This window comes from Pezoporus flaviventris, unplaced genomic scaffold (assembly GCF_033815535.1).
Source record: "Pezoporus flaviventris isolate CSIRO_AGI_PZ_B2104156 unplaced genomic scaffold, CSIRO_AGI_Pfla_v1 ptg000006l, whole genome shotgun sequence".
In the NCBI taxonomy this organism is placed as follows: domain Eukaryota; kingdom Metazoa; phylum Chordata; class Aves; order Psittaciformes; family Psittacidae; genus Pezoporus; species Pezoporus flaviventris.
This window is the reverse complement of record NW_026892554.1, coordinates 6665730-6677953: the sequence shown is the minus strand read 5'-3', so window position 1 is coordinate 6677953 and position 12224 is coordinate 6665730. Positions and strand designations below refer to the sequence as shown.

Below are 12224 nucleotides of genomic sequence, written 5' to 3'. Positions count from 1 at the left end.
CTTGCCTTTCCAAAACACTACAGTGTGTCCATGGGAGCTCCTTGCCTGGGCCACCAGCTCTGCTCCATCTCTCTTACTCTTCTCCCTCCTTGGGGTTTACATGCTTTTTTATATGTATGTATTTACAAACCATTTCCCAGCTGGAAGAAGCCCTTTGCATCGGAGAGGGAGATTCTCTTTAGCTAATAGTGAGTGCTCTGCCTGTATGTTTTTCAGAGTGCTCTGAAGTGTGAAGGGTTTTTTAGGGCTGCAGATACACGCGCAGCCTTCTGATGAGGTGCTTGGGTATTCTCTTTGGAGAGTGGCTGGCTGGCATCAAGTATTCGGAGACTCCCTTAATTCATGCCATTTGATGTAAGCAGCCCTGAAGTGCTGGGGCTGGTTTGCTCCTTAGAGCAGGGTTTAAAAGCTGGGAGGTGACCGGTGACCATCTCCAAACCACCTAGTTGTTGCCTGTCCCCCTGCTCATTTCTGGCCCTGGAGCAGGAATAGGGATGCTGAAATCCTCATTCTAACAAGGGAAAAGTTACCAGCAAGCCAGCTTCTCCCTGTGCAGTATTGGATGCTCATAGCCCAGACTCACAAGCAGAACCCAGCAGCTCAGCTAAATTAATCTCTCCTTTGGGTGAAGATTGCACTTCTCTGATGAGGATTTTAACCCTCTCCAGGAGCTGAGCTGGCTCCAATTCAGGGTGTTCACGTGCCACCACGAGGCAATAGGGTCCGTGTAGGAAATGTCTTGGTGAATTCGGGGGGCTCCCCAGGGCTCTGCGGTGTCCTGTCTGTAAGTGTCCATCTGCCAGCCTGTCTTAGCAGAGCCTGCTCATGTTTGTGTGTGCATGCCTCTCTACAGTTACATGTGTAAGATTTCTGTATTGCTGTGCCTGGCTGTAAGTCTGTGTTCGCGTAAGTGAGCAGGTATTTAAGGATTTATGCCTGCTTGAGTGTAGCAGAATACAAACAGGCTTTCAGTTCTTGTTTAGCTAATAACTACAATTTTGCTTTTCTGATGAAGTTTGAATACCAGCAGCCAGAGCTGAAGACAGTGATTAGAAGTGCCATTGGGATGCTAACGGATCTCGCTTCTCTCCCTCTCCTCATCTTTCTTGTTCTCTAGAGCTGAAGTAGTAATAAATGACTCTTCGTCTCCAGCTGTTGTTGACAGAAGTAATGAAAGCATTAAGCACAACATTAAACCAGCCTCATCCAAATGGAGACACAACCAGACACTCTCTTTGAAGATCAGGTACTGGTAATTACCTATAGGACAAGAGACAGATTTGGTCCTCTCTAGTGCAAGCTGGCAAATTGCCTCTGTATATCATCTAAAGAAGTCAAGGAAGAAATAAAAGGGTTATCTCCTGCTGAGCTAGGCTTCATATCTGTAAGCGATCACTTGAAAATGAATTCCCAGCTGAACCAGCTGGCCTCACAACAGCAGCATAAGGAGAACTTGAGCCCCCGTTTTCCAGGTCAAGTGGGAGCAGCATGTGCTCTCAATGGGTCATGGAGGAGAGGAGACTTTCTTCCTGGGGTAAATGCAGGCACCCTCCACTAATGTTGGGCTGATGCTAGTCTGTGCTGGGAAGGGATGGGTGGAGATGGAGCAGGCGTTGAGATGGTGATACCCATTTGTAAGCTATTCCTGGGGAGCATCTGTCAGATGGACTGGCCACAGAGCAGCCGGGAGGCAAGAGTTCATCTCATGTATGACCTCTGTACCTTATCTGATGGGGCCATTTTCTTCCCTGTCCTCAGGAAACAGATCTTGAAGTTCCTAGATGCAGAGAAGGACATTTCGGTGCTGAAGGGGACGCTGAAGCCGGGGGACATCATCCACTACGTGTTTGACAGGGACAGCACCATGAACGTCTCGCAGAACCTGTACGAGCTGCTGCCCCGCACCTCGCCCCTCAAGGGCAAGCAGTTCCCCACCTGCGCCATCGTGGGCAACTCAGGGGTCCTGCTCAGCAGCCGCTGTGGGCCCGAGATTGATGCACACAGCTTCGTGATAAGGTAAGGACATAGCACGGTGGGGCTGAGAGGGTCTCGGGTGGGGTTGGAGCAGTGACTGGAGTCCTGGTGGCATGGTGCTGTGCAGCCCTGCAGCCCCATGAGCATCATGTGTATTGTTCACAGGTGGAAACACCGTGCTGCAGGCTCTTCCATCCACCACTGAATGCTCACCCAGTGTTCTTGCAAACCCACCCCATGTCTTCTCATGGTACACCATTAACCCCACAGGTCACCATTAACCCTCATCACCCCCAGTCCCAAGCACTCCCTCTTCCCACATGCTTGCCCTCTTGCAAACAACCCCTGCCCTGGACTCTCCCATGGAGACAAGCTCAATTTTTCCCCAAACCACTTCTGCCTTCAAGCACTGGGTGCACCACACAAAGCCTTGCCACCACACTTGTGCACACCCAGCTCTGATGCTCCCCTGTCACCACTCCATCCCCAGCACTGATGTCCCTTCAGATGGGCTGCCCCACGTACCAGCAGCAACAGATCCTGATCCCCAATGGGACAAACACTGGATCGGTTACAGAAGATGCTTGAAGCAGAGAGGAGGAGCATGCCTGCCCTCCTATCCCTGACACCTGTGTACGTCTGCTAGCTGAGGGGCTAGAGCAGCCTGCTGATGATTTATGTACGTGCAGACATTTGCTTTCTGGTGAGTCTATTATGAAGACAGCCCAATCCATCAGCGGCTCACAGAGGTGGTCCCCAGTGTGACATGAGAATGAGGATAATGTCACCTCTGCCCCCTGCTCAAATCTGGCTGCTCCAGCCTGCCTGGCTGCTAGCAGTTTCCATCCTGTGCATAGGGGACAAGGTGTTATCGTTCACATCCTTTAGTGTAATCAGAGTGAGAAAAGGGGAAAATTGCTTATTGCAGTTCTGGCAAAGTTTAGGGAGAGGCTTTCGTGTCAGGCAGCAAAGCTGCAGGAGAAAAGCTCTTTTGGGTGTAAGGATTGGGATTTTGAGCAACTTCTGCCCAGCTAGTGCAGCTCTGGCATGGTCGTGCTCTTCCCACCATAGGTTATCTGAGCCACCACTTGGACGTCATCTTCCTGATCCATCCAGGCAGCCTTTTCAGCAGGGCTGACAGTGACCAGTGATGGGCTCTGTGTCCAAGATACAGCTCTTCAATTCAGTGTTCATTTTCAGTGATTTTACTCCTGTGATGAGTGGACCAGAAGGGCTCTATGTGCCAATAGCTGGATTTTCTTTACACCGTTCCCTTAGTTTCTCCATCTGTAAAGCAGAGAAAACAGTAGTAATGGCTGATTATCGACACAGATGGTTAGGATGCAATTCCTGCTCGTTAAATACTGTAACTTCTCTATAAAACGCCGCAGGAGAACATGCAGTGTGCAAACACACATCTACCCTCTGGTTTTACCACGCTGAAGGAGCATCTCTCTGCATCTCCCCATTAGCTGGTCCCTGGTGCCATTTACCCGGTGCCATTTACCCAGTGCCACGTGCATGACACAGCTTAGTGGCAACAGATCCCTCCTGAAGGAGCTGTAGGAAAACACCTTATAACAAGGGTGATTTGTCGGCAGTTTATCCCACATCCTTGGTGTGACTCAGGAGCCGGTGGCACAGGAGCTCCTGGAGAAGCATGTGTGCCCATCCCTGCGTGCACAGCCCGGGAGGAGGCACAGTTAATCCCACAGACAGAGATGGGGTTTGAAGGTCACAGCCTCCAGACAGGCAAACCCTGAGGAGACCATGTCCTGGCATCCACCTCCTGCTGGTGTCGTTATCACTGCTGGTGCCACTACGTCTGCTGTTAGCAGAGACGCACCAGGAGGAGAAAAGAGATTTAGCGTAATATTACCCTAGCAGGGTAGACGTAAGAGGCAAGCGCTTTCCTTGCGTGGGAAAGGCCGTTTCACTGCAAACCTGCCATGGCAGCAAAGATGGGAGGTTTGTTGCTACGTGTTATTTCTGAACCGCACCAGAAGAGATACCGATCCGTACAAAGCCACCCACCAGACACCAGAGTTATGTCTGTTATTAGCATTGCCCCAGAGGAATATGCATGCACACGCCATCGTGCTGAGGAATGATGACCTGATGCTAAGATGGCTCATCATTACCGGGTCAGAGCCTCTGTTTATTGCAGAGATTCATTCTCCCTCCTCCTTCTCCCCAAAGCAAAGGCAAATGGGCACATCTGGCCCTGGCTTTTGGCAAGTGCCCCTCATGTTTGTCACTGCCATTGTTTGTCTCATCCATTGCAAAGGGCTCTTTGGTGTTTCTCCTCACAGGTGCAATCTGGCCCCTGTCCAGGAGTACTCACAGGACGTGGGCATGAAGACAGACCTGGTGACTATGAACCCCTCGGTCATCCAACGCGCCTTCGAGGACCTGGTGAATGAGACTTGGAGGGAGAAGCTGCTCCAACGCCTCCACAGCCTCAACGGCAGCATCCTCTGGATCCCAGCGTTCATGGCTAAGGGGGGCAAGGAGCGAGTGGAGTGGGTGAACGAGCTCATCCTGAAGCATCACATCAACGTCAGGACTGCCTACCCCTCGCTGCGCCTGCTGCACGCTGTCCGAGGGTGAGAGTGTTTCTGGTGTGCTCAGAGCCAGGATTTCATGAGCTTCCTGAGCTAGAGAGCGATCCATTGAGTTCTGCTGGAGCTGTTTCTTCCTCCAGACCTGTGAGAACTCCATAGGCAGTGGCTGGTCCCTAGATGAGAACTAAGGACCACCTCACAAGCAGGGGATCCCTGCTCTGCTCTTTGAGTGTGAGGGCTTTTAGTCATGTGATATAGCGTGCCTAAGTCTTGCAATGTTTTCCTGGGTGTCACCGTGATAACTCCCGAGTTAGAGCTTTCCTTGGAGAAATGTGTGTGCCAAGCTAGGGATGAGGTTTGGCACCTTGTGCTTGAGTGAGGTCAGGGAACTCAGAGCAGTGGCAGGGCTGTTCATGAGTAGCCTCTGTGATGGTGCTAATTGCACTGCTCATCTTAAATGACCAGCCAAGCCAAGGAGGGGATTGATATGGTCTGGTCCTCTTGATTAGGTAAATAGGGCCAGGTGGTGGTGAAGGGACTTACTGGGAGGGAAGGAATGGGTCTTTCTGCTCTCTCCTTACAACTTCAGGTGTGTGGGACACACAGGTTATGGTGGGGATGGGCAGGTTATAAAAAAGGGAGCCCCATAGGTGAGAATTCCATGTAAGTGGCTTCAGGATGGGGTGGGCTGTTGCTTTCTTGCTTTATTTCTCTAAGGAGAGTCATGATTCATTTAGGGAGTCCAGGCTGGCGGTGGCTTATGCTGGAGTGGCAGTAGGTGTTCTTGTTGATCCTCACTAACCCTGTTGATCTCCCAGGATGGGAATTCCCTCACGTAGCTGATGTTCTCACCTCTAGGTTTCAGCATTAATGTTTCTTGATCGTTTTGAGTACTTCTAACCCCGCACATCTCTGAACCTGATCTCTTCTGGTCCGTTGGTCCATGCTGGTTGTTGGTCTGTCTCAGTTCAGGTTATGTGTAAGTACAAGGGGTGGGCAGGGACAGATTTGGGGGTCATTTCCTGCAGAAGCAAGCCTAAAGGGGTGTTCCAGGGAAGGGATGTGAAGGGCAGCTCTGCAGACAGGCTGGGAGGAAGGAAGTTTCTGATACCACAGTGCATCACGGGCAGCAGTAATGGGAGAAAGAATGAGCTGTGTCTGCCTCAAGTGCCTGTGTTTGAGGCTTCCCTGGGCTGGAGAGGCATTTTAGAGAAAATGCTGGCTTTGAGGTAAGGGAAGGGAAGTAAACGATATCACAACTCTGTGAAAGGGAGGAGAGGAAGTGAAAGAAAAAATCCCACAACCCAAATTCTGAGCTATTTCTAGCTGTAATTGACTTACTTTCATCTGTCAAAATAGAATTAAGCTCCTGTAATAAGCCCTTTAAATCAACAGGCTGCTAATCCTGTGCTTGCAACCATTCCCAGTGCCAGAAACTTCCCGTAGGAAGCTTTATGGAGGGATTGGCAAGGTTTGGGCATCGCTTTCCTGCAGGAGAGGAGGAGGATGCCTCAATAAGCTCTGCTGCTTATCTTCCAACTCATGGCATCTTCCTGGTCCCTCTGTGGCACAGCCTTGTGGTCCAACTGGCACTGTGGTTGTCCCTGTGCATCCACAGAGCAGTGCTGGAGCCTGGCTGAAGGGGATGCAGGGATTATGAAGACAGGCTGAGGAAGTTGTGGCTGTTAGCCTGGAGAAGGCTGCGTGGAGACCTCATAGCAGCCTTCCAGTATCTGAAGGGGGCCTATAGGGATGCTGGGGAGGGACTCTTCATTAGAGACTGTAGTGACAGGACAAGGGGTAACGGGTTCAAACTTAAACAGGGGAAGTTTAGATTGGATATAAGGAGGAAATTCTTTCCTGTTAGGGTGGGGAGGCACTGGAATGGGTTGCCCAGGGAGGTTGTGAATGCTCCATCCCTGGCAGTGTTCAAGACCAGGTTGGACGAGGCCTTGGGTGATATGGTTTAGTGGGAGGTGTTCCTGCCATGGCAGTTGATCTTAAGGTCCTTTCCAACCCTATCTGTTCTATGATTCTGGGATAAGCCCAGGGCTTCAGCATTGTCTCTCAGTGTATGGAGTGATGCACCCCTCTCCCCTGTGGCTTGGAGAAGTGTCTTCTTTTTGCATGTGTTAGTGTTCCTGTGGGTTTTAATGGGGGTCTTGTGCAAGGAGCATGGGTTTGGGCTTCTGAAAACCTGGTACTCAGGGAGATGCAATCAGTCAGGCCAGAGAGTGAGTGAAATGGCTGCTGTTGGTGGGTGTCTGGGATGGATGTGGTACCAGCACATGGTCAGACACCGGCAGATGCTGATGATAGGCTCTCAGTACCCAGTCTGAGCTACAATGAAGACCTTGGTCCTGTCCTTTGTGCTGGTCACCATACTGAGGGCAATGGAGAAAGGTGGGTCCTGGCTGCACAGAGGCAGCACTAATTCAGTTATATGCAGAAGTCAGAGCTAATCCCCGTCAGTTTGCCCTCTAAGCCAAGGGAGCTGCTGCCTGACCTGCCCTCCTGCTCTCACACTTATCAGCAGGAAAACAAGGATACCTGCTAATTAACAATTAATGTGATTAGAGCTGCAGCCCCCTAGAAAGCCAGAACTCACAGGAGCACTTCAACATCCACCCAGTGTGTATGGCCTGGCCAAGGAGCTATGGGACCACCCAGGGCTGGGGGCAAAGGGCTGTGCTGTTCTGGAGGAAGGCTGGAGTCAATGTTAACCCTTTCCTTGGTGCAGCCTCCTCAGGTTTGGACTTGAATGGATTCAAGAGTGATTCAGGCAGTATTGAATGAACTGGCAATAGCTGGGAGTGGTGGTGCTGATGCTCTTTGTGCTGTATTAGGAAGTCTCTCAAGTACCTATAGGTACCTGAAGAAGGAGTCTTTCCTTCTTTCCTCAGGTCAATCTGACCAGAATCACTAGGAGTTTACTCATTCATCTCCTGTGAAGCTGCCTAATTCCAACAATCATCCTATGTTTTTGCTTCGGAGCTCCTTGCTGTTACAGGGATATGGTCTCCAACGACTTCCTCTGTCTCTCCAGCTCTCTTTGCAGAACATGCCAGTCTGTAGCATTATGCTTCCTTTGACAGGTCTAAGATTTGTGAAATGAATACATTTTGTGGCACGTAGCGTGCAGCAGAGAATCGATAATCCACAAAGCCCCACAGAATATCCCTCTGTTCTGTGCTTACAGACATGGCCCGTCTTCTTCTTTGCTGGATCTAGCTACCCTTTATGATCTATCCTAAATTGATTTGGAAATCACAAAGAAGTGCGGGAAGTCTTTCAGGCAAGGCACTCTTTCATATATTTTGTATTTTTCAAGGAAGAGCACTTTCTACAAAGGCTGCCATCTCAGCCAGCTTCAATTTGGCTACAAAAGCTTTGCCTTTTCTCTTCTTCCTTTACTACCAGTGAAATACTTTTGTGAGTTCTTGACTCCCCCTTGAACCGCAGTATTTATTGTCCTACTCTGCTTTCCCCCAGGCCAGAATGCATTTCGGTGGCAATTGAGCGTTTTTCCCTATCATTTTCAGTGCATTTGGGGCATTTGTAGAGTGTGTGTTGCTGAGATAAGTAAAATGCATTTGGTTTTGTTGTCCTTAACAGCATCATTTGAGACATCACCTTCCTAGCTATGAGGATGCCTTAAATGCTTGCTGATAGCTTTTTTTGTGTGGATCACTCTGGATAATTCGTGCAGGAGGACAGAGCCTCTTCTTACATGGTTAATCTCCCCATCTTCATGCCAGGAGGGCAGAGAGCCATCAGGATTTCCATGGAGGAGCTCAGAAGGAAGGTGAGTCGTTACCTAAGGCTGAAGAGGAAAGCTGTGCCATAGCAGGGAGCCAGCTCTTGGGGACGGTGCCATGCATTCTGGGGGTGCATGACTCACTTCAGAGTGATTCTGTCTCCTGAGCAATTCATCTGGTGAGCGCAGTGCTTGTCTCCTGGCTGGGAAGCAAGCAAGCCACTTATAAGTCATCTGTGAGTGTCTCCAAAAAGCCTTGTAATCCCTATTGCCAAGCAGCTTTTGTTGGAGAAATAACATGAAATGCAGGAAGCGAGGGAAAATAATTGTGCCTGGAGGTCTGGCTATCACTCCTCACGGAGAATTCATGGACATGTTTCAGTTTGTCTTGCCGAATCCAGTCTAGCATTTCTCACTGTGTCCATCACGAGGGTCTCTTGGCAGTCTCCAGTTCTAATCTCGTAAGAGTTTGTTAAGAGCTTCTTGAAAGAAGAAAATAAATAATCAATAAATCTTCCAGCTCCTTGGCAAGGTCTCCATTAGGTTTAACATCCAAATAGCTGTGACAGTTTGCATGCGATCTTCATGATGGCGAGCACCTTGCTCAGGGCCTGGAGCTTGTGTAGCGCTGTTCTGCCGTGTGTCCCCAAAAGTGGTGCAGGCTGGTGGGGCATCAGGTGGATTCATCTTTGCTTCAGATGTCTCCCTGGGTGCTCGCACCCAAACAATGTCTAAGCCTTTGCTGGTTTTTCAGAGCAGTGCTGCTCAGCTGCTGCCTTTCCCATCCATCAGTCAGGGTGGAAGCCTTCCTTACCCTGTGTCCTGATAAACCTGCATCCTTTCTCACAGCTTTGCCTTGCTTATAGCCATACAGGATGCACATGTGCAGATTGTTCTCCTACCCTGTTGCTTTGGTTGCATCACTGTGTTCATCCACAGGCTCCCCTTTTCTCTAGCGCATCCAATCTAAGCTGTCTCGTTTCCTTTTCACAGCCCTTCCAGCTCATCTTTTCTCACTGTCTCAAATCAGTTCTGCTGTTGATTAGCCAGCGTCACCCACTTGTGGGTTTTCTAAACCAGCTGCTTCACGCTTCCTCCCTTATGGTACTTCAGGCTTACAGGGCTCCTCTGAAATATCTGCCCTGGGGACTTGTGCCTTAAAAGCCCTTCCTCTCTGGTCCCACAGATGGTTTAAGGACAATGGTCCTATGCTCAGGTGGGAAACCAGACCCAAGCCAAGTCTGTGCATATATAGGCCTGATTTGGTGTTTGGGCTTTGCCCTGCTTGGGGATAAAGCTCAACTCTGACTCCAGATGCAGCTTTTGGAGTTAGCATTAGCATGAATCCGGATGTGGACGTGCACAACCCTACCTGTCCAGCACAGATCTCATCACTGTACATGGCTCTTGGCTATTTTGGTGAAGGTGACAGAGGAGACTGGATACATGGACAGGAAAAGGCTGGAAGAAGCTGGATGGGGGATAGCAATTGCTCCACCCAGTAACTGGGATACATGCTGTGCCCTTCCAGCACTGGTGGTCCTGTCCTCTCCTGCACCAACCTGAGCACGGGGCACTGTGGGGGCACTTGCTCTGATTATCTGTAGCTGTTTTTTCATGAGTACTAATGGGAGCAGGATGTGTGTAGCAGACTAATAATATGCTACTGACAGTCAAGGACTAGCATCTCCACAACAGCTTGTGTTTGTATCATGGTTTTATGAATAAGCTGGTTTAAAAGGGCCTGAAGTTGCATTATTTCAGCTATTCTGATTTGTATCATTAGATAATGCAGCTGATACTGCTGAAACTTGATTTCTTCATTGACCTGAGGTTTTTATTCATCAGGGCAATGGATTTTCTGTTTACTTTATCCTGCAGGTTTTAACCCTTACCTGGAGGGTACAAATTGCTTCAGGTTTTCCTCATACTCTGCCCTCACTCGTGGTCCTCAAACACTGCCTTTGAGGGCAAGTTTTTTACCCGGTGTTTCAGCCCATATCAAGGCCAGAGTCTGCTCCCTGAATTCATTGCATTGTTTGGGTTGGAAGAGATCTTAAAGCTCATCCAGTTCCAACCCCTGCCATGGGCAGGGACACCTTCCATTGGAACAGCTTGCTCCAAGCCCCTGTGTCCAACCTGGCCTTGAACACTGCCAGGGATGGGGCAGCCACAGCTTCTCTGGGCACCCTGTGCCAGCGCCTCAGCACCCTCACAGGGAAGAATTTTCCTAGTGTCTAGTCTAAATCTCTCCTCTGTCAGCTTAAAGCCATTCCCCCTTGTCCTGTCACTACAAGCCCTTGTGCTGTCAGTGCGGTGGGGTGTGTGCTCCAGATGTGCGATGTGGAAGTTGCCACCTTCAGTGTGAGCTGAAGCTTCCTAGGGGCGGTTTCGGAGTGGTTTGTCTCCTGGAGCTGTCTCCTAAAGCGGTCCCACTGGGCTTTAAGGTCCAAATGCAGTGGTCGCCTCGCAGGAGGCTTATGCTGGTGGTCGGGCAGGCGGTAGCAATGCAGTGCAGTTCTGCTTAGGGATGTTCTTAAGCTTCTTGGAAACCTGTTGGAAAATTGATGTCATTGAGCAGCAACCAGAGCCACATACTGTTCAGGACAAGACTGAGCTTTCCTTCCTGAAGCCTCTGTCCTTGGCTACCATCATGTATTAGTTCAGATAGGTACTACAGCTTATGTGTAGGCTGCCTTCTCACAAAAGATAGCCTTGAACATCTGATGACATTTTCTATCTGTCACTATCATGATCCAAACCAAGAGCTGTCTTGGACAATTTTTGCCTGACAGCATCACAGTTCTTGTTCATAGCTGCATCCCACTCAGGCACCAGCCTATCTCTGTGGCTGCTTCCACCCCTGAGGGTTTATTTGCAGCAACAACACAGCACCAGCTTTTGAAGGAGGTCCACGCTGTGAGAATGGCTCTGAGAAAGGAGGGATTGGGTTTCAGGACTGCTCTTTGCTCTTCTCTTTTAATTGCTGCCTGTTTCCATAAAGTGATGCAGTTAATAGTTATGGTGATTGGTGTAGCCAATTTGAAAAATAATTACTGTCTGCTTCAAGATTATCTTTCCTCCTAATTAAAATCCCGGACCTCACATATTAAAGGTGTGCTGTTGACACAGCATCCCATGTGTGCCCAGACAACCTCATTTGGATTTACAGAATTAATTAGGTTTTATTTCCATCCCCAGCTGTTCTTTCCTGCACCAGGAATGTAGCCACTGTCTCAGTTGGCCAGTGGTGGGAGAGGAAAGAAGGAGATCTTCCTGCAGAGCTCCCACACTCCTATCACGATCCAGTCATTTAAAACAGTATTCCCTAGACCTCACCAGAGGATTTCCCACCTTCGCTGTGCAGGAAACAAATTGCAAGTGCTGTGGCATGACCTGTGTTATGGTTTGGGCAGTATATATTATGTATGTCATCTGTGTGTGTGGGCTGGGACAGCCTGGAGTCCATCACCCCCTCCCAAAGCTGCAGCCAGCAGTGAGAATTTATGATGTTGTAGGAGCAAGGTTTATCATCCTCATTTTCACAATACCATGCCTGCAATAGAGCGAAATACAGATAAAAAAGCCAGTTTTTTTTTACTTTGTGTTATAAGAAACTGAATTTTAATTGTTCCCACCCCAGAATTACTGAGTGAATACTCACTAGCTGCGTGTGCTGAGGTGGATACACTGGGTTGATGTTGGTAGGGCTGCTTTTGGGTACCAGTTGCACATGCTTTGCTGGTCCTGGTAAGGCTGGATAGCAGAGGACAGTGTGCTTCTGTAGGGCACTTCTGTGTTTGATCCAGGTCGTTTTTTGTCATCATTAATACACTTGAAAAATTGATGGTCACATGAGTGTCCTGTACTCATTTGCAAGGGTCACTTCATCGTGCTGTTAAGGTCATCGTGTGTTCATAGAGTTTTTA

The 12224-nt window shown here is 49.3% G+C and overlaps 1 protein-coding gene across 2 annotated transcripts in view; it reads left to right on the top strand.

The window, feature by feature from the left end:
* The window catches only part of ST8SIA2 (ST8 alpha-N-acetyl-neuraminide alpha-2,8-sialyltransferase 2), a 30305-nt gene that overhangs the window by 15654 nt on the left and 2427 nt on the right, over positions 1-12224 (top strand). For both annotated transcript variants that reach the window (XM_061446735.1, XM_061446734.1), the window contains 3 exons: positions 1118-1246; positions 1759-2016; positions 4287-4580. In XM_061446735.1, coding sequence (XP_061302719.1) covers positions 1118-1246; positions 1759-2016; positions 4287-4580 — 681 coding nt within the window. The remainder of the gene's footprint in view (positions 1-1117; positions 1247-1758; positions 2017-4286; positions 4581-12224) is intronic.